At 46.9% G+C, this 26,542-nt stretch overlaps 1 protein-coding gene across 1 annotated transcript in view; it reads right to left on the bottom strand.

The window, feature by feature from the left end:
- CDS1 (CDP-diacylglycerol synthase 1) overlaps positions 1-26,542 on the bottom strand; it is a 79,623-nt gene that overhangs the window by 9,936 nt on the left and 43,145 nt on the right. Inside the window, exons 5-11 of the mRNA XM_084759754.1 lie at positions 25,293-25,432; positions 12,259-12,317; positions 10,369-10,451; positions 8,859-8,946; positions 6,117-6,185; positions 2,485-2,637; positions 1,196-1,315 (exon numbers count right to left, since the gene is read on the bottom strand). Coding sequence (XP_084615880.1) covers positions 1,196-1,315; positions 2,485-2,637; positions 6,117-6,185; positions 8,859-8,946; positions 10,369-10,451; positions 12,259-12,317; positions 25,293-25,432 — 712 coding nt within the window. The remainder of the gene's footprint in view (positions 1-1,195; positions 1,316-2,484; positions 2,638-6,116; positions 6,186-8,858; positions 8,947-10,368; positions 10,452-12,258; positions 12,318-25,292; positions 25,433-26,542) is intronic.

The raw sequence follows: 26,542 nt of genomic DNA, 5'->3' as shown, positions 1-26,542 counted from the left end.
GGCACCTAACACACAAGACACAGAGCAACTGCACCTCCACGCTGAGAAAGGAAAAACCTGCACCCTTAAGGAGAAACTTTAGAGCCCATTTTTTAAACAGTGCTCTCAATCCCCATTTCTCCATTTAAAAGAGTTCCTGAGAGGTTCTTTGACTAATTTTTGCCAACCCGTTCTCTCCTCCTCTCTGTTCACTGAGGCATGAGGGAGCCACAGCAGCCTGGTACCACTCTGTAAGGTGCTCACCCCACGCAGCCTCAGTCGTCATCTCCCACCCCTCCCCCCAACCCTGTAGGCTGCCTAGGTTACCTTACCACAGCACCCCTCGGGGCAGAGGCTCCCTGAGTTCCTTGATTTCCCTGGTCAGCCTCAGGTCTGTGCTGCCGGCCAGGTTTCCAAACACCGCGTTCTCAACTGTTCTCTGTCCTTGCCCCCGCCCCCACCCTCCCCCCCTTCCATGCAGGCACTTCAACTCTCTCCCTCAGGCTTCTCGCATCCTTCCCTCAGCTCCAATACCACCTGCTCAGAGCTGCCTCGAATGAGCCGATGCCACCTCACGGTGGTAAGGGAGGGTGGCTGAGATGACGCCACTCTAGGATGACCCAGCTCTGCTAAAACATAGGGACAGCTTTAAGTATCTAGACCAGAATCAGCCAATCAGGTCCCACAGCCCAAACCCAGCCCACGAGCACATCTTGTGCATGGAGATGTTTGTGGACACGGCTGTGGGGTGAGTCTCATATTGCAGCAGCAGAGTTCAGAGAGGAAACGCATGGCGGGAGAATAGTCTTCAAAGCCTGAACTCCCCCTAGCCAGCAGGATGGCTGCTCCCTCTCGGAAAGCTCCTCTGCAGAGCACTTCAGGAGAGGCTGGGAAAAATGCTAAGTTGCAGACAATGCGTGGCCAGATTCCTGAAGGCTTGAAACTGCAGGTCTGTGTTCTCACCAGCAGTGAGGACACATTCCATTTCCAGAAGAGGCGAATACACTTCAAAATGAACAAATACGGCATGGCCAAACCTACCAGGAAGAGAATACACTCAACCCAGCCAGGCGGCATGGCTGTGAGGCTGGAACAGATTTCAGGCATGGTATGATTTCCCAGGGGCTTAGTGTGGCCAGCTGTGGACCGCGTCCCACTGACAGTATAGCCCCTAATTATGTGTACTAACGATGTAGCAAAGACCGTAAATGCACACCTTGATTTTGAAAGCTCTTTTGAATCCACTGGCGAAGAAGCCTCCGAATGGGCCAATCAGCGATGCGAATGTTGAAAGAGCAATGCTGTGTATCTGGAAGGGGTACAAGCTCACCGTTTCCTAAGGAGGAGGAAGCAGAGAGGACCAGCTGTATTAGCACTGCACCTGCTCATGCCACGGAGCCACGAGCCACGGCAGACACGGAAAGTCAACACAGGCCACGTTTCTGTTAACTTCACAAGCTTTGAAGCCCATGGGAGGAAAGCGTTACCATCGCCAGGCTCTGTGCCCCGTACCAACGACTCCCTGCCCGGTGCCCACGGCCTCTCTGTCACACTTGGTTGGACTGTGGGGGTCAAGCTCAGCTGGGCCTCGCACTTTAGTTCGCTCCTTCATTTGCCCTTTCGCCCATAGTTCTTGGCTCTTATAATTATAGGATTTATTATAATTTTATATTTTATAACACTATCTAATTTTAAATGAGGGAAATAGCAAAAAGTTGTCTTTGTCACCAAAAGTAAGTTGGAACGTATGGACTCACATGGAAGTAAGTTTCTTAAAATACTATCAAGGGGTGGTGGCACACAGATGTTAACCTAGCACTCTAGAGGCTGACACGGAAGGACCTAGAATCCAAGGCCAGCCTGGGCCATGCGCTAAGTCCCTGTCGCCAACAAAGCAAAACCTATCAAGACAACCGTGAACAAAATGAGCACGGAAGGTTTGAGCAGCGTCTCACAGCCACAGTGTTCAAGGTGCTGCTCATTTCCCCTTGGGTGACGTGACCTGAGAGCAGCACATGGTGGACACGGCCCAGGAAAGGGGGTCGGCCAGCCCCACAGCGTGCTGGCTCTGCTCTCACAGCGGTGGCGGCGTTGCTCAAGCTGCAGACTGGCTCTGCTCACATTTTAGAAGATTTCTATACTGACCCCTGAAAATTAAGGGCTCTTTCAAGTGATGATTAAGTGATAATTAGGTTTTATGCTGATTCGAATCGTATCAGAAACATGTAAACTTTATTCAGATCATTTATTTGTAAAATTTTAAAATGTATTTCTAAATGTTTTAAAACATTTTAAAAGCATAAACTAAATTGCTATTAGTATTTAAATCATTATGCAAAGATTCCCAGTATACAAACATACAAATGCCCTGGAGTATTTTAAGATGATGATAAATGAACAATCCACTTTTAGGTCTTTTTAAAAAAAGAGTCAGAGCTTCGCCTTCAGAGGAAGCTCGGTCGGGAAGAGAGCTGCCTGGTCCCGTTAGCTGACCACTGCGCTTACCCGCCTCAGCACTGCCTGCAGGAATGGAGGGAGGGAGTAACTGCGGAGCTGGAACAGTTCGGAAGGCTCACATTCTGTCACGAAAGAGTTGATGTCGTTTCGGTATTCCACTGGGCACACAAAGTACTGGTACTTGGACAACACGTAGGCAGCCTGAAGAACAAAGCAAGGGTCCATGAGACAATGCCCGAGTGACAGGAAGCTGTGTGTCAAACTGCCTTTGCTTTGGCAGTTGGCTGTGTAAGTCAGAAGGTCAGGCTGGCCCCAGGAAGAGCTTTAGAGAACAAAACTTTTGAAAGCAGTAAGATGGCCATACAAGCTAAGAAAGGGTGGGCTAACGTAGTCTTTAAAAGACCTTAGTTTCCAGTTTGTCTTCTTGTTATTCCAAGTGTGTGTGTGTGCATGATGTGTGCACCCCAGGACAGCCCAGTGGGGTCAGTGTTCTCCTCCTTTTTCACGGACTCTGGGGATCAAACCCCGGTCTCCAGGATCTGCACAGCAAGCCGCTTTACCCTTGGAGCCATCTCGCCAGCCCCTACTTTTTAGAAGTCTCCATAGTTACTTAGCACAGGCTAAGACGATGCAGTAAAGGAGTGGATCATAAAGATGCAGGCTATGCAGGGAGGCTTAGTGCACACAGACTTATACTAATCTCATCAGCTGACACAAAGTCACTAGGCAGACAGTGCATGTGAGAGGTACCACCGCCCTTTACCAACCCAGGGTACCCTGATCAACTACTCATCACCACTGCAGCTTTTAAAGTTAGCCATCCTCAGCCATGGAGCTGGGAGGTAATAGAACATCCTCAGTTGCTAGACTAAAGGGTGCCTTTGGTTCTCGACCAGCCACTACCCGTTGCTCTGCTAACCCTAACCTTGAGAATAGCATGAGTCACAAATGATGCTTGGAACGGACACCAATGGCTTTGGCCTCCAGATAGGCCATTCCTTACCTGGTTGTGTACTATATTTTTAAGGGCTAGCTTTACTTCTTCCAGTGGTAGAACCACCATATCATATTTCTAAATAACAAGCTCTTACAGTATTATTTAGCTTGGTGGGGTTTATTATTATTATTATTATTATTATTATTATTATTATTATTATTATTATTATCATTATTTATTATATATACATATAATTATTTTATTTTATGAGACAGGGTTTCTCTGTGTAGCCTTGCCTGTCCTGGACTCATTTTTGTAGACCAGGCTAGCATCAAACTCACACTGATCCACCTGCCTCTGCCTCCCAAGTGCTGGGATTAAAGGCCAGCGCTGGGATTAAAGGCCAGGCGTGCGCTGCCACCATGTCTGGCTGGTATTTTATTTTTATTTTTGATGCATAAACTTTAGGTAGGACTGGATCCTCTGTATGTCTCAATGATTACTAACATTCTACCTCAAAATTTGGGGTTATTACACTATGTTTAGATGTGATATTTTATATCAACTATAGTTTTCAGGGACTAGACCTAAAAATTTGAATTCCTTAACAGTAATTTCCTTGAATATTTTTCTTTTACCTAGTCATTTTACAGTTCCCTTATTGATTATCACTAGATACCTTTTACCACAATTTATTGATATTTGAGGAGGGAGGGTGAGACAGGGCCCACTGTATGGCTCTGGCCGGCCTGGAACTCACTTTGTAAACCAGGCTGGCTTTGAACTCACAGAGTTATGCCTGCCTCTGCCTCCCCAGTGCTGTCACTAGATGCCTTTAATAAGGCCTGAGCTCTAGGGCTACAGATGTGGCTCAGTGGTAGAGTGCTTGCTTGGCATGTTCAAGGTCCTGGGTGCGATTCCCAGAGCCAAAAACCAAACCAAAGCAAACCACGCCCTAAAATCCTATGGCCGTTTGCTAATGTTATAAGCATGAACAAGCTTGGCTCTACTCACTGAGCCAGTGGCCACTATGTGTAGGGACGCCGGTCTGCGTGCCACCTGCACCCTGTTAGTACTCGGTGTCTGTTCCACAATCTGCAGAGCAGCTTTCGGAAAGGACCAAACCAAGCTGTGCAGCGGGGGGTGAGGGTGGGGGGGGTGGGGGTGGGGTCTCCCTGGGACCACCAGGGAAAGGCCTAGGATCCTTCTGGGACACAGACTTTAAACAGGTGCTCTGCTCTGTGAGCAGCATGGCAGGTCATGTTGTACAATGTAACTGGTACAAAATTGGTTTTACTTAGTGGATTTTTAGAGTTTCACACACAAGCGCTATGCCTACATCATTTTCAGGTCCCCTGCTCCCTTCTCTAACTTCTCCTGTGTCCCTCTGGTTACTTCCCAGATTTCATAACCTATTCTTTAATCATGACTGTTTTACACACTCACCTACACGCACAAATACAAACACAACCCGCCTGCGTGTGTACGTGTTTCCGACTGACCACTTAGCGTCAGATGACATACAGAGCCTCGTCTCTCGGGGAAACCGATTCTCCCTCTTTTAACAGACATTACTGACTTGTACCTCTTTATCTAGAAGGAAGCCTTGTGAGGTTTCTCCCACATGTGCTGGGATGTCAAGCAGTGTGGCCCATGTCCAGGTCTTGTCTAGATGAGCTTATTCTTAAGATTTTGTGGATGCAGCTCCCTGGCATATAGAGAAGATGCTGTCTTGTACCAGATGCCCTGGTCTTAGGGCTCTAACTATCTTTGCTCCCCCTCTTTGGTGATGTCCCTGAGTCTTAGGTGTTGGGGTTGAGCGGTCGATGTACTGGTGGGGGATGGCATCCTGTCCTTATCCCCACAGGTAAGCGTGTCCTCATCCCCACAGGGAAGCGTGTCCTCATCCCCACAGGGAAGCGTGTCCTCATCCCCACAGGGAAGCGTGTCCTCATCCCCACAGGTAAGCGTGTCCTCATCCCCACAGGTAAGCGTGTCCTCATCCCCACAGGTAAGCGTGTCCTCATCCCCACAGGTAAGCGTGTCCTCATCCCCACAGGTAAGCGTGTCCTCATCCCCACAGGTAAGCGTGTCCTCATCCCCACAGGTAAGTGTGTCCTCATCCCCACAGGTAAGCGTGTCCTCATCCCCACAGGGAAGCGTGTCCTCATCCCCACAGGTAAGCGTGTCCTCATCCCCACAGGTAAGCGTGTCCTCATCCCCACAGGTAAGCGTGTCCTCATCCCCACAGGTAAGCGTGTCCTCATCCCCACAGGTAAGTGTGTCCTCATCCCCACAGGTAAGCGTGTCCTCATCCCCACAGGTAAGCGTGTCCTCATCCCCACAGGGAAGCGTGTCCTCATCCCCACAGGTAAGCGTGTCCTCATCCCCACAGGTAAGCGTGTCCTTATCCCCACAGGGAAGCGTGTCCTTATCCCCACAGGGAAGCGTGTCCTCATCCCCACAGGGAAGCGTGTCCTTATCCCCACAGGTAAGCGTGTCCTTATCCCCACAGGGAAGCGTGTCCTTATCCCCACAGGTAAGCGTGGCTCTCACCTCTCAAACAAAGTTCTTTTTTCAGCAGAGACCTTCAGAGAAAACCACTAATCAAAATGCAGAGGATGACTGGCCATGGGTGCCTACTTAGTAAATTTTAATGAACATATTACTAGCATTTTGTGGTTTTGTAGGTTTAGAAAGGGCTTTTAGAGTATAAATAAAATCAAAATCCTAATAAACTCACAATGAATCCAAATACGACTGTGGAGAAGAAGCCACCGATGAATCCCTCCCAGGTCTTCTTGGGAGACAGCTACAGAAAGGGAGTAAAATGGAGGGTTAGTACAGGTGCCCTGCAAGTTCCCTCCTACCCCTGTGCCCCTCCCCCCACCCTTCATTTATCAAGACAGGGTTTCTCTGTGTAGCCTTGGCTGTCCTGGAACTCGCTCTGTAGACCAGGATGGCCTCAAGCTCATAGAGATCCGCCTGCCTCTGCCTCCTGAGTGCTGGGATTAAAGACATGCGCCACTACCCAGGCTTTCCTTTGCTCTTATTTGAAGGGTTTAACAGTCCAGTTACTCACTCTATGTTCATGACGTGTCTGTGCCAGTGTCTTGAGAAGCTTCCAATGCACTCATGTGTGTGCACTGTTAGGAATGGCTACTCATTTCTGTAAGGGGCCTCAAGTCCTTTCTTTTCCTTTCAAAGGGCTATAAATTCAATATTGAGACAATTTTCTCATGACTTGCATGCTCCTCTTGGGATAGGATTATTAGTCGTTAGGATAAGAGAGCAAGCACATCACCAGTGCCAGCCTGTCAAAAGAGGAGGAATGCGACAAGGCCCAGGCACCAACACTCCAGGTTACCTCATTTGGGGCAAGTAGGCTAAGGAGATAAAGTCTCACTCAGTAGCCCATCGTGTCTGGGATTTGCAATCTTCCTGACTCAGCCTCTTAAGTGATGAGACAACAAAGCTGAACTACCTTGGTCCTACTATGCAAGATATGTGAGAGTTCCTTCTGAAATGAAATATCCAACAGCCCCAGATTACACACATGCATCTCCTTAATCTGTGTCTGCCTTTGGACAAAGGAGCGTATTGTGCCACTAAGAATAGACACTGGGTATGTTTCACAGTCTGGCTCTTATTTCCCAGCCAGTGAGACACTCAGGGAGAAAAATCTGGAGGTGAGTCTGGAACGTGGTGGTGCAAGGGGACAGGAGAGAAGACTCGGAAGTTTGTGGTCCTAAATGCCCACAGGTGACACGGAAGGTAAGAAGTAATACGTGTAGGGGCCCAGAGCAGTGGCGCACACCTTTAATCCCAGCACTCGAGAGGCAGAAGCAGGTGGATCACTGTGAGTTTGAGGCCAGCCTGGTCTACAAAGCGAGTCCAGGACAGCCAAGGCTACACAGAGAAACCCTGTCTGGAAAAAAAAAAAAAGAAGAAGTAATAAGTGTGGCAGGTACAGGGTAACTCTCAGGGGGAAGGAACGACCACAGCCCAAGCTGCCTGAGCTCCTTGTAGACTTCTTACCTTTAACTTGAGAAACCTCAAAGCTAAACTAGCTGGCAGCAGTGGTTTCTCAACAAATCTGGTAACAATTCTGCCACAGAGAAGGAAGCAACACCCCTTCTCCTGGGATAACCCAGCGCCTGTATTAGTGCCATCAGGTGGACACAAATTCAAAGTGCCTGCTGATTACTTAAGAAAGCTGCCAGTTGACTCACGCCACATCACGCGGTAGTTGCTTAACCTCCTGGGCGTAGCATACAACTAATCTCTGGTGAAATCACTTGAGAGGTATTCAAAGCCAGCCCCTGGGATTCCCACGTGCGTCCCAGTCTAGAGCTCATGAGCACACTGACTTGGCCTGGCACAGCAGCTTTAGAAACGTTTCAGAGATGCACACCTTGCCAGCCAGCAGCCTACAGCTCGGCCTGGTTCTGTGTGGCTGCCCACAAAAGGGGAGTTGGGACTCTGAGGAGCAGGCTAGCCATACACTCCCCAGGAGCACTACCCTGCCTCACATTGGTCTTAGGAGCAGGAGGTACTGCCATAGTGGTCTCTGCTTCCCCCGGAAGTGCTTCCATTGCAGCCAAGGAATATATTTCTGAGGCTCCTATTGAACACTTTGCTCAGTATGGAAACTGACTCCTACATGAAGGCCCCAAATGAAAAGGCTCTTTAAAAAATAAAAATTAAACCAGGTGGTGGTGGCACAGGCCTTTAATCCCAGCACTCGGGAGGCAGAGGCAGGCGGATCACTGTGTTTAAGACCAGCTTGGTCTACTGAGCGAGGCTCAGGACAGCCAGAACTATAGGGAGAAACCCTACTCAAAACCAAAAAAAAATTTTTAATTAGTTATTACTAATTACTAATTAATTACTAATTAATTAATTCTATGAAAAGGTTTGATTTTTCATAAGAACTGGCTTCTTTCTTGCCCAAAAATGAGATCTGAATAATTTAATTCATGTTTTTGCCTCCATTGTCCATAAACAGAACCAACCCTAAGGCAAAGAGGCAGGGCTGTTCCTGTAGGCTGCTAGCCCTTTTCTCAGCCCCTCCCAGAGTTTTTACTTTTAAATGAACTCTGGTGTCTTTGGATGGCAGTACACACAGATGGCGCCGGGAATGTCAAGGAAGCAAGGGATAATGGAGGGGACAGAGCCAAGGAAATGCTGGCTTCAGGGTTGCTGGGAAGGGGTTGAAGAACTGAGCGAGGGTCAGGGAAGGAGAAAGCAGCAGGATGCGAGCAGTTCCCAGGGAGGACCCCACGGAATGCATGACAGCACACTCAGAAGCAACTTGTAGGATGGCCGCTCTCTGCCCTGCACGGTGGCATGCCACTGCATGTAGGAGCTTCCAGCCCTGGAAATCAAAGGCACCAGATGTGCAAGGGCACCAGATGGCTGAAACGTCTTCAGTAGCTTGGCTTTGAGGTTATGGGAAGGGCTTCCTTCTAGCATTTTCCATTACCTTAATTAAAGGAGTTCTTCCAAAAAAAAATCCAAAAATGTAGGCAGTGATGTCATTGCAGATGACACTTGATATTGGAACAAGGAACCTTAAAACAGTAACAGAGAGCAGTGTGTGTGGTTAAACAGCAAACACTCATGCAGCCACGAGTCGCAGTGAACCCACGGGGCACCCCTTTAGCTCACACAGTGGGCAGAGCAGAGCGCAGGGCAAAGGCCTAGGAGAAACAGAAAATACCAAACAAGCTCGCTCATTTAGCAAGAAAATGGAACAAAACCTATCCCTAAGATGCTAAGAGAGCAATGCTAAGGAAACTATTAAATAACTACTTGCTATAGTTACAAGCATTTAAATTTTAATTTCATAAGGAACAATCTAAAAAAAAAAATCAGTTCTTTTAAGGGCAGCCTTGTGAAATGCAAACCAAGTCACTTGTACAGGCAAAGAATAAAGTGATATGTTTACACCAACCTCTTAATGCAAATTCTCTTTCAGGAAAAATATTAATTTAAATTCTATCTTAGCCTATGACTGTCAAACCCTGATGACTTTGCTAAACCTACTTATATAAGCAACATTCCTCCCTCAACTAAAGCTTTCATATGACAACCATCTGTAAACTAGATTATAAGTGTTTACGCAGACACATGCACATTTTGGTAACCTGTTGGGAGGGTAAAAGGTATCCTGGTGGAATGCCAGTTAGCTATAGAAGATTCTAGTTGGCAGCGTTACAGGGATGTGGAGGGAGAGGCTCATTTTCATTGTTTATGTGCAGGTGCACAGAAGCTCATTAGCCTTTTCTCCAGTCCGGCTCATTTCTTTTTCTTTCTTGAGACAAGGTTTCTCTGTGTAGCCTTGGCTGTCCTGGTCTCTCTTTGTAGACCAGGCTGGCCTCAAACTCACAGAGATCCACCAGTCTCTGCCTTTCTGAGTGCTGGGATTACAGGCATGTGCTACCATGCCCAGCCTCCAGCTCATTCCTAGTTATGAAGTTGGATGACTTTTAATTAATAAAAATGCTCTCTAAATCTGCAAACCCCAGTGCTGAGGAGCTCACAGTTCTGCACAAGCACAGTCTAGACACTGGCTCCTTTCCAGAAAAGAAACAGAACCCACCAACTGTCACCTGGAGAAAAGGCATTTCTCCAACTTGCCTTCTCAAGGCCAATTTTCATAAACTTTTTGCATTTCCTGAAAATAGTGTCTACTGCCACCCTTTTTTAAAGTAACATTGGGGTTGGTTAGCATCTGAAAATGTAACTGCGTCTTGAGGAAGACTTCCTGCATTTTATTTGGAACTAAAAGAAAGGTTTCCAGTCATTAGTGAAGCATTTGTGCTCAACTGTCAGACAGTAAGTAAAACTCAGTAATTGTCATGGGATATATCAAGTGGCACGCTGTAGTGGAAACTGGAAAGCTACTGCCCAGAATTAGGGGGTTTAAAAGGCATAAACATAGAACATAAACATAAACATAGAGCGTGGCATAACACAACATAAGCCCTTACCATATCATGCCTTCAAACAGATTTTGGATGATAAGATGTGACTGAGTAACGATTATCAGTAAAGTGACATGAGTCCATGCGAACTGTTAATAGCCCAACAACACAGAAATTAGCAAACACAACTCATCATAGAGCCAAGTAGCAAGAGCAATTTTGAAACACAAATTTCCTGCCATGACTTCTGATCAGAATTTGTAAGATAAAAGTCATACAAACAAAAAACAGGTGCAGTTAGTAAGTTACACTTCATATTGCCTACTAGAACCCTGAAATAATGAAACACTGAGCAAAATAATCGTAATTTATAGATAGAGGGATGCTAATACCAGTGAGATGTACTGTTAAGTTTTAAGAACACAGAGAAATAGAGCATGCTCTTGGATCACTCCTTTAGGTGGCTGGGAAGTTTACGGTAGCTGTGGTGTGAGGACAGTGTCGGCCGCTGGCTGCCTCAGTTTACATGCTGTAGCTGCATTCTTTCCTGGGCTTACTATGACAGCCTTTCCCTTCAAAGAGTTAGTTCTAGCTTTGAAGGACTGAAACTCTCTGGATTCAACTGAGGTTTCATCTTTTCGTGCTGAAAGCCGATCTTTCTAGGTCTGTTCCATGACACTGCACAATTTCAGCACTTCAAAGCCCTCTGCTGCCTTCTCTCAGGCATCGTTCTCTCATCACCTCTGCTGCCCTCAGCCTGAGAGACAGGCGCATGTCAGCGACCTTTAGCACAGTTACTATCGGCAGATTGTGAACCAAAGCAGTCTCATCTGATAAATTTGCTTGGCAATTAAGAAGTGATTTTTCAAATAATTCAGATTTTTATTCACTCTTAAAAAATTCATTTCTTGTTTTAGCAATATATTTTATATTGGTTGTTTTCTTTTAGACTATTGGTATACACTTAAAATAACAAAATATCTCAACCTGGTTGCCTTAGGGTACTCTCTTTCAGTAGGCAGCATTACATAGCTGGCCCACTACAACCAGCAAGTCCTCTACTCACAATGCAGACTTATTTTTCCTTGTCATTACTCTAAGCAATAACTATTTGCATAGATTTGATTATGTTAAATATTATAATTAGCTAAGATGATTTAAAGAGGACACAGGATTCAAGTGGGCCGTACAGGGGCAGAAGGTTCTTGAGCGTGCATAGAGTTTGTTATTCACAGTGGTCTGAGGACCAGATCCTAAGAGGAGTTTTGATTGTTTCCCATCTGTCTTGCTTGCTTTTTAGGTTTCACTAAGGATTTTAGCATGGGATCCCCTGAAATTAGAAATGTAGGAAATGTTACAAACTTCTTAGCAATTATAATTTGTACAGTGCTTTCTTAAAGAACAGCCCATGTGGGAAGTAGGTGAGCCTTGCTGTCCAGCACTATGGTTTACTCCTGACTTATAATTAGCTGCGTTTTAGGAAACGCAGAGAAGTTCACTGTATGAAGTAATGGATGTTGGGACACACAGGCCACCTCTCTCCACTGAACAAAGTCCCTCAGGGCAGCGAGAGCCTATGGCTGACCATAACTGTACACACTCCTGCAGCTGTGCTTATGTCAGCAGCAGGGGTTCAAAGCCGACACTTAGCAGACACTCCCTTGCTTGAGAAGCACCCCAGCGATGAGTCTCCACAGTTAAGGAATCTAAACATTCCATTTACATTTTTTTTGTCTTTGAAAATATTTTAAAATATTTCAGGAACACTTTTAGGAACTGATAGAAGTTTTAATTCTCCAAACTTTTTCAACTTCAATACTTTGTATCTAATGAACCAAAAAACCTAAGAGAGTCTACAGACTAGGGCAAGACATTAATTAGCTAATTTGACTGTTATCTCTTCAAGTACAGAGTAAAGATGAGAGTGCGCAGCTATGGAAAAGTGTTGATACGCACCATATAAAACTGCAGGCGGTAGTGTTTCTTCACCAAGCTCAGTACAAACATGCAGAAACCTGTTCAAAAACACAAGACATGCTGTGTGACTTTGAATAAAGTATGAGATTCCCTGAACATCCCCCACCCAAAAGTAATCAGTTTCCTGTATCACTCAAGGCGTATTTTCGCCGTCACTCAATACTGCCTCTTCTACTTTGCAGTATTTCAGTAGTTTCCTAAAGGGATGGTATTGAAAGGGTGTCAGATATATTCCATATTCATACACACACACACACACACACACACACACACACACACACACACACACACACACTCCTATCACTATTTCCTACATTAACTAAGTGAATTAGTCCCTTGCTAATGAAGCTGGAAAACATGTTAAATTATCAAGAGCAAGCTGGTGGGTCGCTATTTGCCTACCATGTGAAGGATGCTTCAGCCTACCAGATCCCACCATGTAAAATGTCACTTGACTGAGAGTAAGTACATACCGGATGTGTGTCCGGTCATGGCTGTTGTGGCAGCTAATGCCTGCTAAGCCTGCCATGTTCCTAGCTCCCATCTAAGCTTTCTCACACGCTAGCTTCATCCTTCCGGTATCCTCGATGGAGCCACCCATCCTCACCTCCACTCCACAATGATGAAGTGAGGATCACAGAGCGAAAAGCAATGTTCAGGTGCTCCTGGCCCTTGAGTCATGCAGCTCCATGGAAACTCAAGTGGCACAATTCAGACACAGAATAACTTGAAATTTCTCAAAGCAGCGGTATAAATATAGTAAAATATAATGCGTTAAAGTGCTTTCCTATTTCCCAGTGTTTGAATTTATCATTGCATCACATACATTTACTACAACGAAGATGTGCTGCCGTTTCCCAGTTCAGCAGAACCCTCCAATCACGGACTAACACAACTGGGGCCTTTCTCAGGCCATCAGCACACTTCTGAAGACATATCTCGGGAAGAGGTGGAGACTGACGTGCGTAAGCCGAGTCTACACTGGACAAGCCACCATGAACTCGGCAATTACTTTAGAGTGAATCTTACACAGAACCTGATCTGTATGTCAACTGGCCCACACCATGTGAGATACATACTAGCTTCTGCATGTGCTCAGCACGCAGGGCAGTATGACCAAGGACGCATCTCTCCTCAGTGCAGACAAGCCAGCAGCAGCCGCCTGTCTGACTGATTTTAAGTGTCCAAGGGTAGGGATTAAGGCAGCAAAGGGGCAGCGGGGCACTGACCACAGATCCTACATCCTGCTTGTCACCTACAGAGGAATCTGGCAGGCTGTCACTCTGTACAAAATCAACTTGAAATAGATCAGACTTCAGTGTGGAGCCGGAAATGCTGAGCCTACTAGAAGGAAACAGGCAGTGTCCTACAGGGTGCCAGAGAAGGACGGTGCTCTCTGAAAGGTCTCCATTTGCCTAGGTATTAAGGACAATTGACCAATGGACCTCACAAAACTAAACATGTAGTACAGCAAAGGAGAGAATCAGTCAGGTGAAGAGCCCACAGAGGAGGGAGAATATTGACAGCCATTCACCCAGTAAGGATTAATACCTAGAATATACAGGAATTCAGAAAACAGTGAAGAAAATATGGATCTGAACAGAGTTCTCAACAGAAATAAAAATGTGTTCAACATCCTTAGCAAATAGGAAAATGCAAATTATAATCACTTTGAGATTTCATCTTGCCCCAGTAGAATGGCTAAGATCAAGAAAACAGCTGACAAGAAAAGCTAGTGAGGATGTAGGGAAAGAGAACCCCCATTCCTTTTTTTTTTTTTTTAAGATTTATTTATTATTATGTATACACTGCTCTGCCTGCATGTACACCTGCATGTCAGAAGAGGGCATCAGATCACAGGTTGTGAGCCACCATGTGGTTTCTGGGAATTGAACTCAAGACCTCTGGAAAAGCAGCCAGTGCTCTTAATCTCTGAGCCATCTCTCCAGCCCCCGAGGACCCCCATTCTTTGTTGGCAGAACTGCAAACTTGTGCAGCCACTATGGAAAGCAGTGTGGAAATTCTCAAAAAGCTAAAATCCCGGATGTATCACTCTTTCTCATATGCCCAGAGAGCCAAACCTACACATTCTCTTACCTACAGATCCCAGCTCCAGTCCCCAGATGTGGGTAAACCATCCGAAATAACTGAAGAAACCAGGAACGTAAAGTGGGAGGGAGAAGGAGCTGGGGGTGTGGTGGACAGTGGGACACAGGTGCTAATGGGGGAGAAATGGGGAAAATGGGCTTGGGAGGAACACAGGAAGGAGACACTGAGGAAGGGGTACATAGCACTAAGAATATTTGACAAAGCCATAGGAAATCATGTGGGGAGTGTGTGCATGTATGCGTACATACATATGTGCTTGTGCATGTGTTATATAGTTTCAATGCATTCATGCCACTGTGATAACAATAATCCACCCAAAGTCCATAAACTTGACACAATCTGCAATTACTTGAGAAAAGAATCTAGGAACTTTCTAGACCAGGCTGGCTGTGAGCGCGCCTGTGGGGCTGTTCTGTGCTAAGTGGATCCTGTTCTAGATCAGGCTGGCTGTGTGAGCGTGCCTGTGGGGCTGTTCTGTGCTAAGTGGATCCCGTTCTAGATCTGGCTGGCTGTGTGAGCGTGCCTGTGGGGCTGTTCTGTGCTAAGTGGATCCCGTTCTAGATCTGGCTGGCTGTGTGAGCGTGCCTGTGGGGCTGTTCTGTGCTAAGTGGATCCCGTTCTAGATCTGGCTGGCTGTGTGAGCTTGCCTGTGGGGCTGTTCTGTGCTAAGTGGATCCCGTTCTAGATTTGGCTGGCTGTGTGAGCGTGCCTGTGGGGCTGTTCTGTGCTAAGTGGATCCCGTTCTAGATCAGGCTGGCTGTGTGAGCGTGCCTGTGGGGCTATTCTGTGCTAAGTGGATCCTGTTCTAGATCAGGCTGGCTGTGTGAGCGTGCCTGTGGGGCTGTTCTGTGCTAAGTGGATCCTGTTCTAGATCAGGCTGGCTGTGTGAGCGTGCCTGTGGGGCTGTTCTGTGCTAAGTGGATCCTGTTCTAGATCAGGCTGGCTGTGTGAGCGTGCCTGTGGGGCTGTTCTGTGCTAAGTGGATCCCGTTCTAGATCAGGCTGGCTGTGTGAGCGTGCCTGTGGGGCTATTCTGTGCTAAGTGGATCCTGTTCTAGATCAGGCTGGCTGTGTGAGCGTGCCTGTGGGGCTGTTCTGTGCTAAGTGGATCCTGTTCTAGATCAGGCTGGCTGTGTGAGCGTGCCTGTGGGGCTGTTCTGTGCTAAGTGGATCCTGTTCTAGATCAGGCTGGCTGTGTGAGCGTGCCTGTGGGGCTGTTCTGTGCTAAGTGGATCCTGTTCTAGATCAGGCTGGCTGTGTGAGCGTGCCTGTGGGGCTGTTCTGTGCTAAGTGGATCCTGTTCTAGATCAGGCTGGCTATGCGCGCACTTGTGGGTGCTGTTCTGTGCTAAGTGGATCCTGGACTGTGTAAGTGTAGGGAGGAGGCAGAGCACACGCAGACAAGCAGGCTTCCTCTCTCTGCTCCTGACTGTGGAGGCTTCACGTTTCTCTCTTGACTTCCTTGGAATGACGGCCTGACCTAGAATTAAGAGCTAAAATAATCCCTTTCTTTTCAGAGTTGCTTTTTGTCAGGGAATTTTATCACAGCAACAGAAATGAAATTGAACCGCCTCCCACAGCAGGTAGGCATGTCTTGCAGTTCGAGCTGTAATGGGGCTTCTGCGCCAGTCAGTGTGCACTGCTGGTCTGGCTTGAAGCTGCATGTCCGCTGGACTGAATTCAAAGGCAAATGGGGACCAGGCAGAGCCAGGTGCTCCCAGACCTCCCTCTCTACCCAAGCACACCCCTCGGTCCCTGGGCATGGCCTCTCGAAAGCTTCTCGATATCATTAGCTAAGGGCCATTTACACTAAAATGCACCAAGCCAAATAAATGATCAGAATCCTCTGGTATTCTTCTATTTGGCATTTTATCCAGAGCAATCTTGACAGTACGTACAGGATACAGTAACTTGCTCGAGGCTAAATACACTAAAACCTGCCCACTCCTCGGGCTTCAGGTAAGGAGGTGTGACGTGAGGTGGCTTGAGTAAGAACGGGCTCCCCAGGCCCATATATCTGAACACTTGGTCCCCAGAGGGTGGCACTGTTCACATAATAGGTGCAGGCTTGTTGGAAGGCTTGTGTCACACAGGATGCTGTGAGGCTTCTCCCTCCACTCTCAGCCTGTGGGCCAGGATATAGTTCTCAGCTACTGCTCCAGCACCATGCAAGCCACACGCTGCCTGCTAAGATGATAATGGACTAAGCTCCTACAATCATAAGCCAGCCCCAGTTAAATAAGAGGCGCCTTGGCCTTGGTGTCTCTTCACAGAGATAGACAGTTACTAAGACACCAAGTTTATCTAAAGCTAAATACTTTTAAAGCAAAGCATTCTTTAAAAAAGAAATAGACACGAAAATCATCATTCACAACTACATGGCTATGTGAATATTTTTTGCTAACATAAGAGTGTGTACACATTATATCTTAATTATGCTAGAGAAAAGATCATTTATACATTTGGATCCACAGTCATATCATTTTCTTAATTAGCAAGGAATACTTATATAGCTACTATGAATAGCAGTAATTACTAGAAAGGCTTCTATGCTGGTTAGTGTTTTGTCAACTTGACACAAACTAGAGTCACCTGGGAGAGGCGCACTTACTGAGGAACTGCCTTCATCAGACTGGCTTGTGGACATGTCTGTGGGGCATTTTCTTGAGTAATGATTGATGTAGGAGGGTTCAGCCCACTGTGGGTGGTGACACCCCTGGCTAGCTGGTTCTGGAGTGTTTAAGAAAGGAGCTGAGGCTGGGTGGTGGTGGTGGTGCACGCCTTTGATCTCAGCACTTGGGAGGCAGAGGCAGGTGGATCGTTGTGAGTTCAAGGCCAGCCTGGACTACAAAATGAGCCCAGGACAGTCAAGGCTACACAGAGAAAGCCTGTCTCGAAAAACAAACAAAAAGAAAGAAAGAAAGGAGCTGAGTAGGCCTAGAAGCAGGCTAGCAAGCCACGCTCCTCCACAGTCTCCATTTCACTGCTTGCCTCCAGGTTCCTGCAGTGACCTCCCTCAGTGATGGCCCATAGTCACAAAGTATAAAACAAATGAACTCTTTCAAGATGCTTTTGGTCAATGTTTCATCACAGCAACAGAAAGCAAGCTAGAGCAGGTCCCTAGCACGCTCGGCTACGATGTGATCGCCCCTCTCGGTGTAGGGACGTGTGGCTGCCCTGGCTGAGCAGGAGGGGCTGATAGAGATGACCATCCCCTATCCCATGCCGTATCCCATCCCAAGCACTCCCCAGGTGGCAGCAGAGCCAGTCTCCAACAAAGAGATGCGTCTACAGCAAAGAGCAAAAGCAAGTGAGATGGTCGAGCATGCCAGGAAAAGTAAAGAAAAAACTGGGATACTGAAAAAGCTCAAATTTCAAAAAATGAGTTAATGATTTAAAGCTTATCAAGCATTTATGATATTCTGGATACAAGATACAAAAGAAAGAAAGAAAGAAAGAAAGAAAGAAAGAAAGAAAGAAAGAAAGAAAGAAAGAAAGAAAGAGAAAGAGAGAAGAAAAGAGGCTCAAGCATTACAGAGTTCACTGACCAATGGAAGAGATGGTTGATCTACGTCTTAATATATCGATTAAGCAACTCGGTCGCATATGACATCATCAATTCTAAAATGGCCAAAGGACGGGCTGAGGTTTGAACAAGGTGCTACCAACTCACTCCTCATATCCTTTACTTGGTGACGCTACTTGCCGAAACTCAAACTTCTAGCGCCATCTTAAAACAAATTCAGAGGCACACTGCATTATGTGGGCTCGCTTGGGCCTGGGCTATAGCTGGGTTGTTCACACTAAGGTTAAGTGAAAAAGAAGAGCTGCCAAAGGGTACTGGACCAAAACAGCCACATACACATGTACTCCAAATGACCATTTGCTAAAACAATATACACGAGCCTGTAGTTGGTGGTGATCTTTGGGATCCAACACCCCAAACTCTTGACCCCATCATTACAGAACTTGCAGCCACATGCTTGCTTTCATTCCGAAGCAGCCCAAATCCAAGTCACCACACGTGTGAGATGATCTTTTTTAATGCAGATTTAGTCTCTGGAGAAACTTGTTTTATTTTCAGTCTTGTTGGGTTTTTTTTTTCCTTTGCTTCTTAGTCAAGCTTGTTTTATGACAAGGCTATCTAAGCCTCAGAACGACTTCCAGATCTGCTTCCAGGTCAGTGAGTCACCTTGTATGAGAGGAAGCGAGTCACTGAATTTCTTAGACTCTGATGAGGGGACAGACCAGACATATCTGCATTTTATTTCAATAAAGTTCAATGTCAGTGAAAGAGTTTAGGCTGCCTTTCTTTTTAGGTCAGCTAAGACGTGTATTTCCAAAGTCCTGCCTTTGATCACTGCAATAAAACTAACATTTTCACAGCGCCCTTTCACACTCTGTGTGAACCGTCCAAGCAGATGAGCACACAGTTCTTCCTGCTTCCTCATACCATTTCAAAGTCCGGCTCCATCAGGGAGACTCATCGTGCTGCTGGCAATCTGAAGATAAAGCAGTGAGGCCAAGGTGACACCACCCAAAAGCACCCTGCACAGATGTGCACATCCTCAGCCGTCTAATGCTTCACCAGACACGCGGGTGCTGGGGAACTCAGGGCCAGACTCAGCCCAGAGCGCTGGGAACTAAATGACACACACACACAGTGAGACACACAGACACACGGTGAGAAACAGATACACTGAGTGAGAGACACATAGTGAGAGGCACACACAGTGAGACACACACACAGTGAGACACACACACAGTGAGAGACACACACACACACAGTGAGAGACACATACACACACAGTGAGAAACACACACACAGTGAGAAACAGATACACTGAGTGAGAGACACATAGTGAGAGGCACACACAGTGAGAGACACACACACATACAGTGAGAAACACACACACACACACAGTGAGAGACACATACACACACAGTGAGAAACACACACACACACACACACACACACACACACAGTGAGAAACAGATACACAGAGTGAGAGACACATAGTAAGAGGCACACACAGTGAGACACACACACACACACAGTGAGAGACACACACACACACAGTGAGAAACAGATACACAGAGTGAGAGGCACACAATGAGAGACACACACACAGTGAGACACACACACACACAGTGAGACACACACACAGAGACACACACACACAGTGAGACACACACACAGTGAGACACACACACAGTGAGACACACACACACACAGTGAGAGACACACACACACACAGTGAGAAACAGATACACAGAGTGAGAGGCACACAATGAGAGACACACACACAGTGAGACACACACACACAGTGAGACACACACACACAGTGAGACACACACACAGAGACACACACACACAGTGAGACACACACACAGTGAGACACACACACAGTGAGACACACACACAGTGAGACACACACACACACAGTGAGACACACACACAGTGAGACACACACACAGTGAGACACACACAGTGAGATACACACAGTGAAAGACAGATACACAGAAGAGGCACATAATGAGAGACACACAGTGAGAGACACGTAGTCACACACACACACACACACACACACACACACAGAGTGAGAGACATATAGCAGTGAGACACACACAGTGAGATACACACAGTGAAAGACAGATACACAGAAGAGGCACATAATGAGAGACACACAGTGAGAGACACGTAGTCACACACACACACACACACACACACACACACACACACACACACACACACACACACAGAGTGAGAGACATATAGCTGGTGCCTACAGCCTAATAGGTCACAGGCCGGCCACACATGAAATGGTAATAGCAAGAGACTTCTCTGCTAATTTAGCTTTGGATTTTCTCACTGGACCCAGGAGCTCCCAGCTGACTTTGAGAATGTGTTTGTACGACTGGAATAATGTCTGTCTCCTAGGATGGTGTGAGGATTTTCCGGAATGCTATCTTGGTGGAAACCAAAATGCTAAAGGGAAATGTTAATTCTTATGAGTAGATGTGGATTTGCAAAAATCTCCATTAAAAAGTACATGTTAAGCCAATAATTAGGGACACAAAGCAATTTTTCATAGACTGTCATAAGGTCCCAGGGACCAGCTAACTGTATCATTGTTAAAGTTTATGTCCTCTTCAATATGAGTGTAAACCTGCAGAATTCACCCTCTGTCTCCTAGCTATTCTCCCTGCTAACTGCTCCCAACCCATGTTGCACTTAGTCCCAGATTTGCTCTTATCTTCTCCTGAGGTGGAATCCCGGGCGGCTTCCTAGGGAGAAGGCCAAGCCCTCCCCATGACACAAGCAGCTTCTCTGGATGGATGGCTGCACTTTCCTCATGTGTACTCTGTACTCGGACATGCCGGTTCCTGGCTCTGCCTCCTGGGACGAAGGGCAGGGACCCGCCCACTCCTCACTCTGTATGGCATGGGTCATTTGGGTCATATGGGTCAGGGCAACCTATGCTCCCAGGTGTCCATGATCCGAGCCCTTCTTGGAGAGAGGGTGCTTCCCCTTCCTGCCTCTACAGTCCTTGTTCATTTACATTTCTGCAGTGGACTGGTGGGTCTGACGTCACAGGCTTTGCACCTGAGGCAGGAGGCATCTGCTGTGGCCTCCAGCTCTCACTGTTTTCACACTTAGGACCTAGCATCAGGAAGCACTCCAGTGTTGGTTCAAAAAGGTGACTGGTAGCTTTCGAATGAGCTTCTGTGACCCACTGAGCCTGTTCATGCTTGTGGTAAAACATGCCTGTGGCAGAAACTGGTACATCGTTGGGGGTAAAAACAGCTATGGTGTTTTATTTCCTGAGATCCTAAAACTTTAATGTACAAAACAATCACTGAAAAGGAGCTGGTTGGGAGACAATGTGTAAAATGCATAACAGAAACAAAAAAATCAGTTCACTGTCCCTGCTCAGCAGAACCATTCAATGCTGGAGCTACAGCCACAGTGAGAGGAAGGGAGGAAACGGCAACCTCACCTGTGCTGACCCTGTACCCATCGGACTGCAAGCTGCAGTCTGACGCAACGACGGATGGGGGGCACCGAGGTGGACTTAGATACATTAGTATAAGCTGCCCGGAGCTACGTTAACCGGAAACTATACAATAATCTGCTCTTGTGTGCCCCAGAGAGCAGCTGAGGGAAGATAGAAACACAAAGCTGGAATACTCTGGAAACTTCTAGAGTAACTTCAGTAAGCCTCTGGAGATAGGAAGTAAGGGTCTACAGCATCATGATGATATCACTGAATATACCTTTGTTTTTCTGAATGTCTACTATAGGCACATAAGATATATATATTTAAAACATTCCGCCCTTAAGCCAGGCGTGGTGGCGCACGCCTTTAATCCCAGCACTCTCGAGGCAGAGGCAGGCGGATCGCTGTGAGTTCGAGGCCAGCCTGGACTACAAAGTGAGTCCAGGACAGTCAAGGCTACACAGAGAAACCCTGTCTCGAAAAAACAAAAAAACAAAAAACAAACAAACAAAAAACCATTCCGCCCTTTAACAGGGCTGTGCTTCCCATTTCAAAGGCTCAGACCAGGCTCTGGTCAGCAGCAGGCACAGCCCAACCCTCCCACACCACATAGACTCCACAGACTTGCAGTCCTATGTTAGAACAGCTGGCTCTCCCTGACAGCACACAGGACTGAGAGACCAATGGGCTGTGACACGCGAAGAATGCTAGCCAGGCCAAAGTTCCATTTTGCCCATGTATGCCCATTTCCATTCAGCCCCGGCAGCCCGCTGGAATGCCACTGAAAGAAATGAAGACAGAGACCAAGCAGAATACAGGGAACAGAAGCAAATCATCTGCGAAATTCTAACGGCTAACTTCTATGGTACTGAGACAGCAGGGCTGACTAAAGGTCTTCTCTAGAGCCAACACAGAAGTCTCAATGGAAGCAAGAAAAGCATCAAGCCCTGGTCATGGCACCGGCCTGGGTCATGGCACCGGCCTAGGTCATGGCACAGGCCCAGGTCATGGCACAGGCCTAGGTCATGGCACAGGCCCTGGTCATGGCCCAGGCCTAGGTCATGGCCCAGGCCTAGGTCATGGCCCAGGCCTAGGTCATGGCCCAGGCCTAGGTCATCGCACAGGCCCAGGTCATGGCACAGGCCCAGGTCATGGCCAGGCCTAGGTCATGGCACAGGCCTAGGTCATGGCCCAGGCCCAGGTCATGGCCCAGGCCCAGGTCATGGCACAGGCCTAGGTCATGGCACAGGCCTAGGTCATGGCACAAAGCACCAGTCATGGCATCAGTCATGAGGACAGACTGAAGGGACTCCACCAACAAAAAGTGCTCTCCCCAGGCAGGGGTGCTGCCCAAAAGGCTGGGGGACCTGGGAAAGAACTACAGCATGAAGGCAGGGAGCCCCTGAGCAGCTGGTCCACAGGAGGAGTGCAGAAGTTATCTCTTGTGTCTGTATGGAGGCATCACCTAACAATAAAGGCTTATGGCTGAGGCAGGAAATGAAAGGTGGGACATCCAGCCAGCAGAAAGGATTCTGGGATAAGTCAGGGCTGGAGAGTCGCCAGCTAAGGTGAGGAGGACAGACACCAGGTACCTAAGCACAGGTAACCAGCCACGTGGCAGAATGTAGATTAGCAGAAATAGGTTATTTTAAGTTAAAAGCTAGTCAGAGAAGAGCCTAGCTATATGGCCTAGGTATTTGTAAATAATATTTTGAGTCTCATGAGTCATTTTACGCTGGGATCATAGGGCTGGGAGGAGAAACATATCCACTGTGCAACAGAGGAAGGGACCAGAGACCTCCAGAAAACAAAAGCCATACTCTCTGGTGCATATGGACATCTGAAAACTAAGCCACAAATTACTACCAGCACATGTTAGCTAGACCTGCAGGAAACCTGGAAGGCGCCACTCTGAAGCTGAACTGTGCAGGAAGGAGGAAGTGGGGCGGATGAGTCAGCAGAAGAGGAAAGAGTTAAAAAGTGAATGGAAGGCCTGGAGGGATGGCTTGCCCTGTAAGGGCGCGGAGGCTGCTATTCCAGAGGCCCTTGGTTTGATTTCTGGTACCCACAGGGTGGCTCACAATCATTTCTAATTTTTCCTCAGGCCCTGCATATGCATAGTGAGCAGACATACATCCAGGCAAAATACCCATGCACATAAACAAAAGATAAATTAAAATCTTTATGATTGGGAATCAGATGCTATTTGGCGCTGTAGGAGGGTATGGTATGGGTGCCTGTTAAGTTACATAAACCATGACTGAAAGGCCTGCGTGTGTGGACCGTGAGACAGGAGTTCACAAGAAGTCAACATCAAACTAAGCAATGCCAGAATGAAGGCGGGGGTGCGTCGCTTACAGAAACAGAACACATCTGAGGGAAGCTGGGGCAGGGACACTCTAGATGCACGACAACTGATAAACAGCGCAGACAATTTAGACTCTGACTAACCGTTATTACTGCTCAGTAATTATAGGATCGGTAACATGAAACAAAGAAAAGCTGTCAGGGTGAATGGCAGAGGACAGCCTGGAGATGTCGCGCTGGCCTAGGGCGTGTGGGGACGTCAATGCGAGCCCCTCCAGAAGCCAGAAAACAAAACGAATGAATGAAGAAGCCGGAAGCCACTTCAGGACTCTTGCCTGCTAACTTGGGCAAGGCGTTGCTGGTGTACAAACTGGGAAGGTATATCCTATCTCTTGAGGGAAGAAGGCTCCGCCTCAGAAGTGACTCTTCACTCAAAGAAATCAAGCTGTTGTTTAGTAAGAGAAAGCAAGGCACGGTGGCATGGATGGCACTGGCAGGCGGACAGCCCTGTATCCCACGCTACAGAACTCTGAGGTGACCTTTCAGTGGACGGCAGTGGCTGTCATCTCTTCATGCACACACTCCTCCCCACTGCCTAGAATTCAAACGGACCAACTACCTACAGGTTGAAAGAACAGAAATATTTTACGGCCTATTTCTAAGAATACACTTTGTGTAAATCTATTTATTTTACATGTATGAGTGTGTAGCACAGATGTGTGTGTTCAGAAGAGGTACTGGACCCCCAGGACAGTTCTGAGCCACCACCTGTGTGCTGAGAATTGAACTGGGGTCCTTAGCAAGAACAGCAAATGCTCTTAACCACTGAGCCATCTCTCCAGGCCCCATTAATAGCTTTTTAAATTAAGGGGGGAAATATCAGAAAACAGGATTGGATGAAAAGAAGGTTAATATAAAATGGGAAGAATCTTTTAGAAGAAGGCCCTCCGACGTCTGCAAACCCCAGCATTGTTCCACACTGTGTTCTAGAAGCCCTGGCTGCTTAGGGCCAGAACATTAAGGAACGAGGGTCTTAGTTCCTTCATAAAAAGCTAACTCTTTTTTCCAGACAGGATTTCTCTTTGTAGCCTTGGGCTATCCTAGACTCACTTTGTAGATCAGGCTGGCCCAAACTCACAGAGATTCCCCCTGCCTCTGCCTCTGCCCCCCCACCCCCACCCCAGTGCTGGAATTAAGGGCGTGCACCACCACAACCGGCTTTTTAACAGTGAACTTTTAACCTGGAGTGATAAAGCGCCAGCCAGCATCCTGTGAGCAAACTTGCACGCACAGTGCACCATGTCCAGAACACTACCTGATCATTTGAGAAAGAAGCTTCATTCCCTAGGGACAATTATAAACACAGATTTGTAATATGGAATGCTGTTATTATGTTTGTTTGTCTGTTTGTTTTTAACCACTAGGGAGTAAATGCTACTTAAGACTACAACGAAAGAAACAGCTTTATACGTGAGAAATGGTTTAAAGAGAGCCCAGCATAAAATGTAACGGAAAAAACACAGGTGCATTTAAACAGCCTAAGTAAAAGAACCATGGGCTGCGTTAGCCGCGGTCAGAACAGACTGACCTCCAGTTACCTGCCAGGTAGAGGGCGAAGGATATAAACCTGTGGTAGCGAATGAGGAACTGCAGCTGCTCCTCCCTCTGCACAAACGTAGCGAAGTAGTCAGCCACCGTCTCTCCATAGAAGAAGTAGTTCACGCACAGTAGGAAGTACCTGAAATTTAAGCCCAATCAGCTTGGGGTACTGAATGGTTTCCCCTCAAATATGACAGAATTACAGAATTACTCTTTGCATTTTGATGCCAATGCTAGGATCAAAATAAAATTAGGTGGTTAATCCAAAATATGCTCCACCAAAAGGCTATTTTCTCACTTTAAACTCACTTTTAAACCTATCGGCCAACAACAACCAGCAATCCAAAGATAATTCATGTGTTTGATTCAAAATACAGAATCAGAGACATCAAAATACAACAAACACATGCACATATGCCATTGTGTGCACAGACATCCACACATTACTAAGTATATAGTGAAAATTAACTCCTAGCTGCTCAAGAGCCTCAGGTTTGGTTTTGTTTTGCAGTGCTGGGATCGAACCCAGGGCCTCAAGCATGCTAGGCACGTGCTCTAACACTGTGCCATATCCCTGGCCCTGAGCCTCATGTTTAATAACAATTTCTGGAGGACACTACCCCACCTCACCGAGACAGGCTAAGAGGGAAAGGAGGTCGGTGGCTGCCCGGCTCTTTTCAGTGCCCAGAGGGCTCCAGCTGAGCATTGATTCTGAGAGAGAGAGAGAGAGAGAGAGAGAGAGAGAGAGAGAGAGAGAGAGAGAGAGAGTCTGTGTGTGTGTCTATGTCTGAGTGTGTGTCTGTGTATGTCTGTGTGTGTGTGTATATATCTTTCATATTTTTATGAGAATGAAGAAAACGGCTTAAAGAAAATTATCTCTTATCAATACCCCCCAACCCAACAACAACACTTTCTCCATCTCCAGGATCTTATAAATCTTATGCTGACGTTGACCTAATGATCCCCCACCCTGACCCCCTATTCCCCACCCTCTCCTCAGACCATCAGCAACTTAGTCATCTTCTGTGGTTGTTGGATCTCAGAACTAGGTCCCAGGACCAGCCACCACACTCAGGCTGGAAACTACTTAGGCTATTCTTTTATTGTTTGCTTATTTTGTTTTTTTTTTGGTTTTTTGTTTTGTTTTTTGTTTTTGGGGGGTTTTTGTTTGTTTTTTGAGACAGGGTTTCTCTGTGTCACCCTGGTTGTCCTGGTCTTACTTTGTAGACCAGGCTGGCCTCAAACTCAC

This window comes from Acomys minous, assembly GCF_964271855.1.
Source record: "Acomys minous genome assembly, chromosome: 15".
Classification (NCBI taxonomy): domain Eukaryota; kingdom Metazoa; phylum Chordata; class Mammalia; order Rodentia; family Muridae; genus Acomys; species Acomys minous.
The sequence above is the reverse complement of the archived record's forward strand: the minus strand, read 5'-3'. Positions and strand labels throughout refer to the sequence as shown.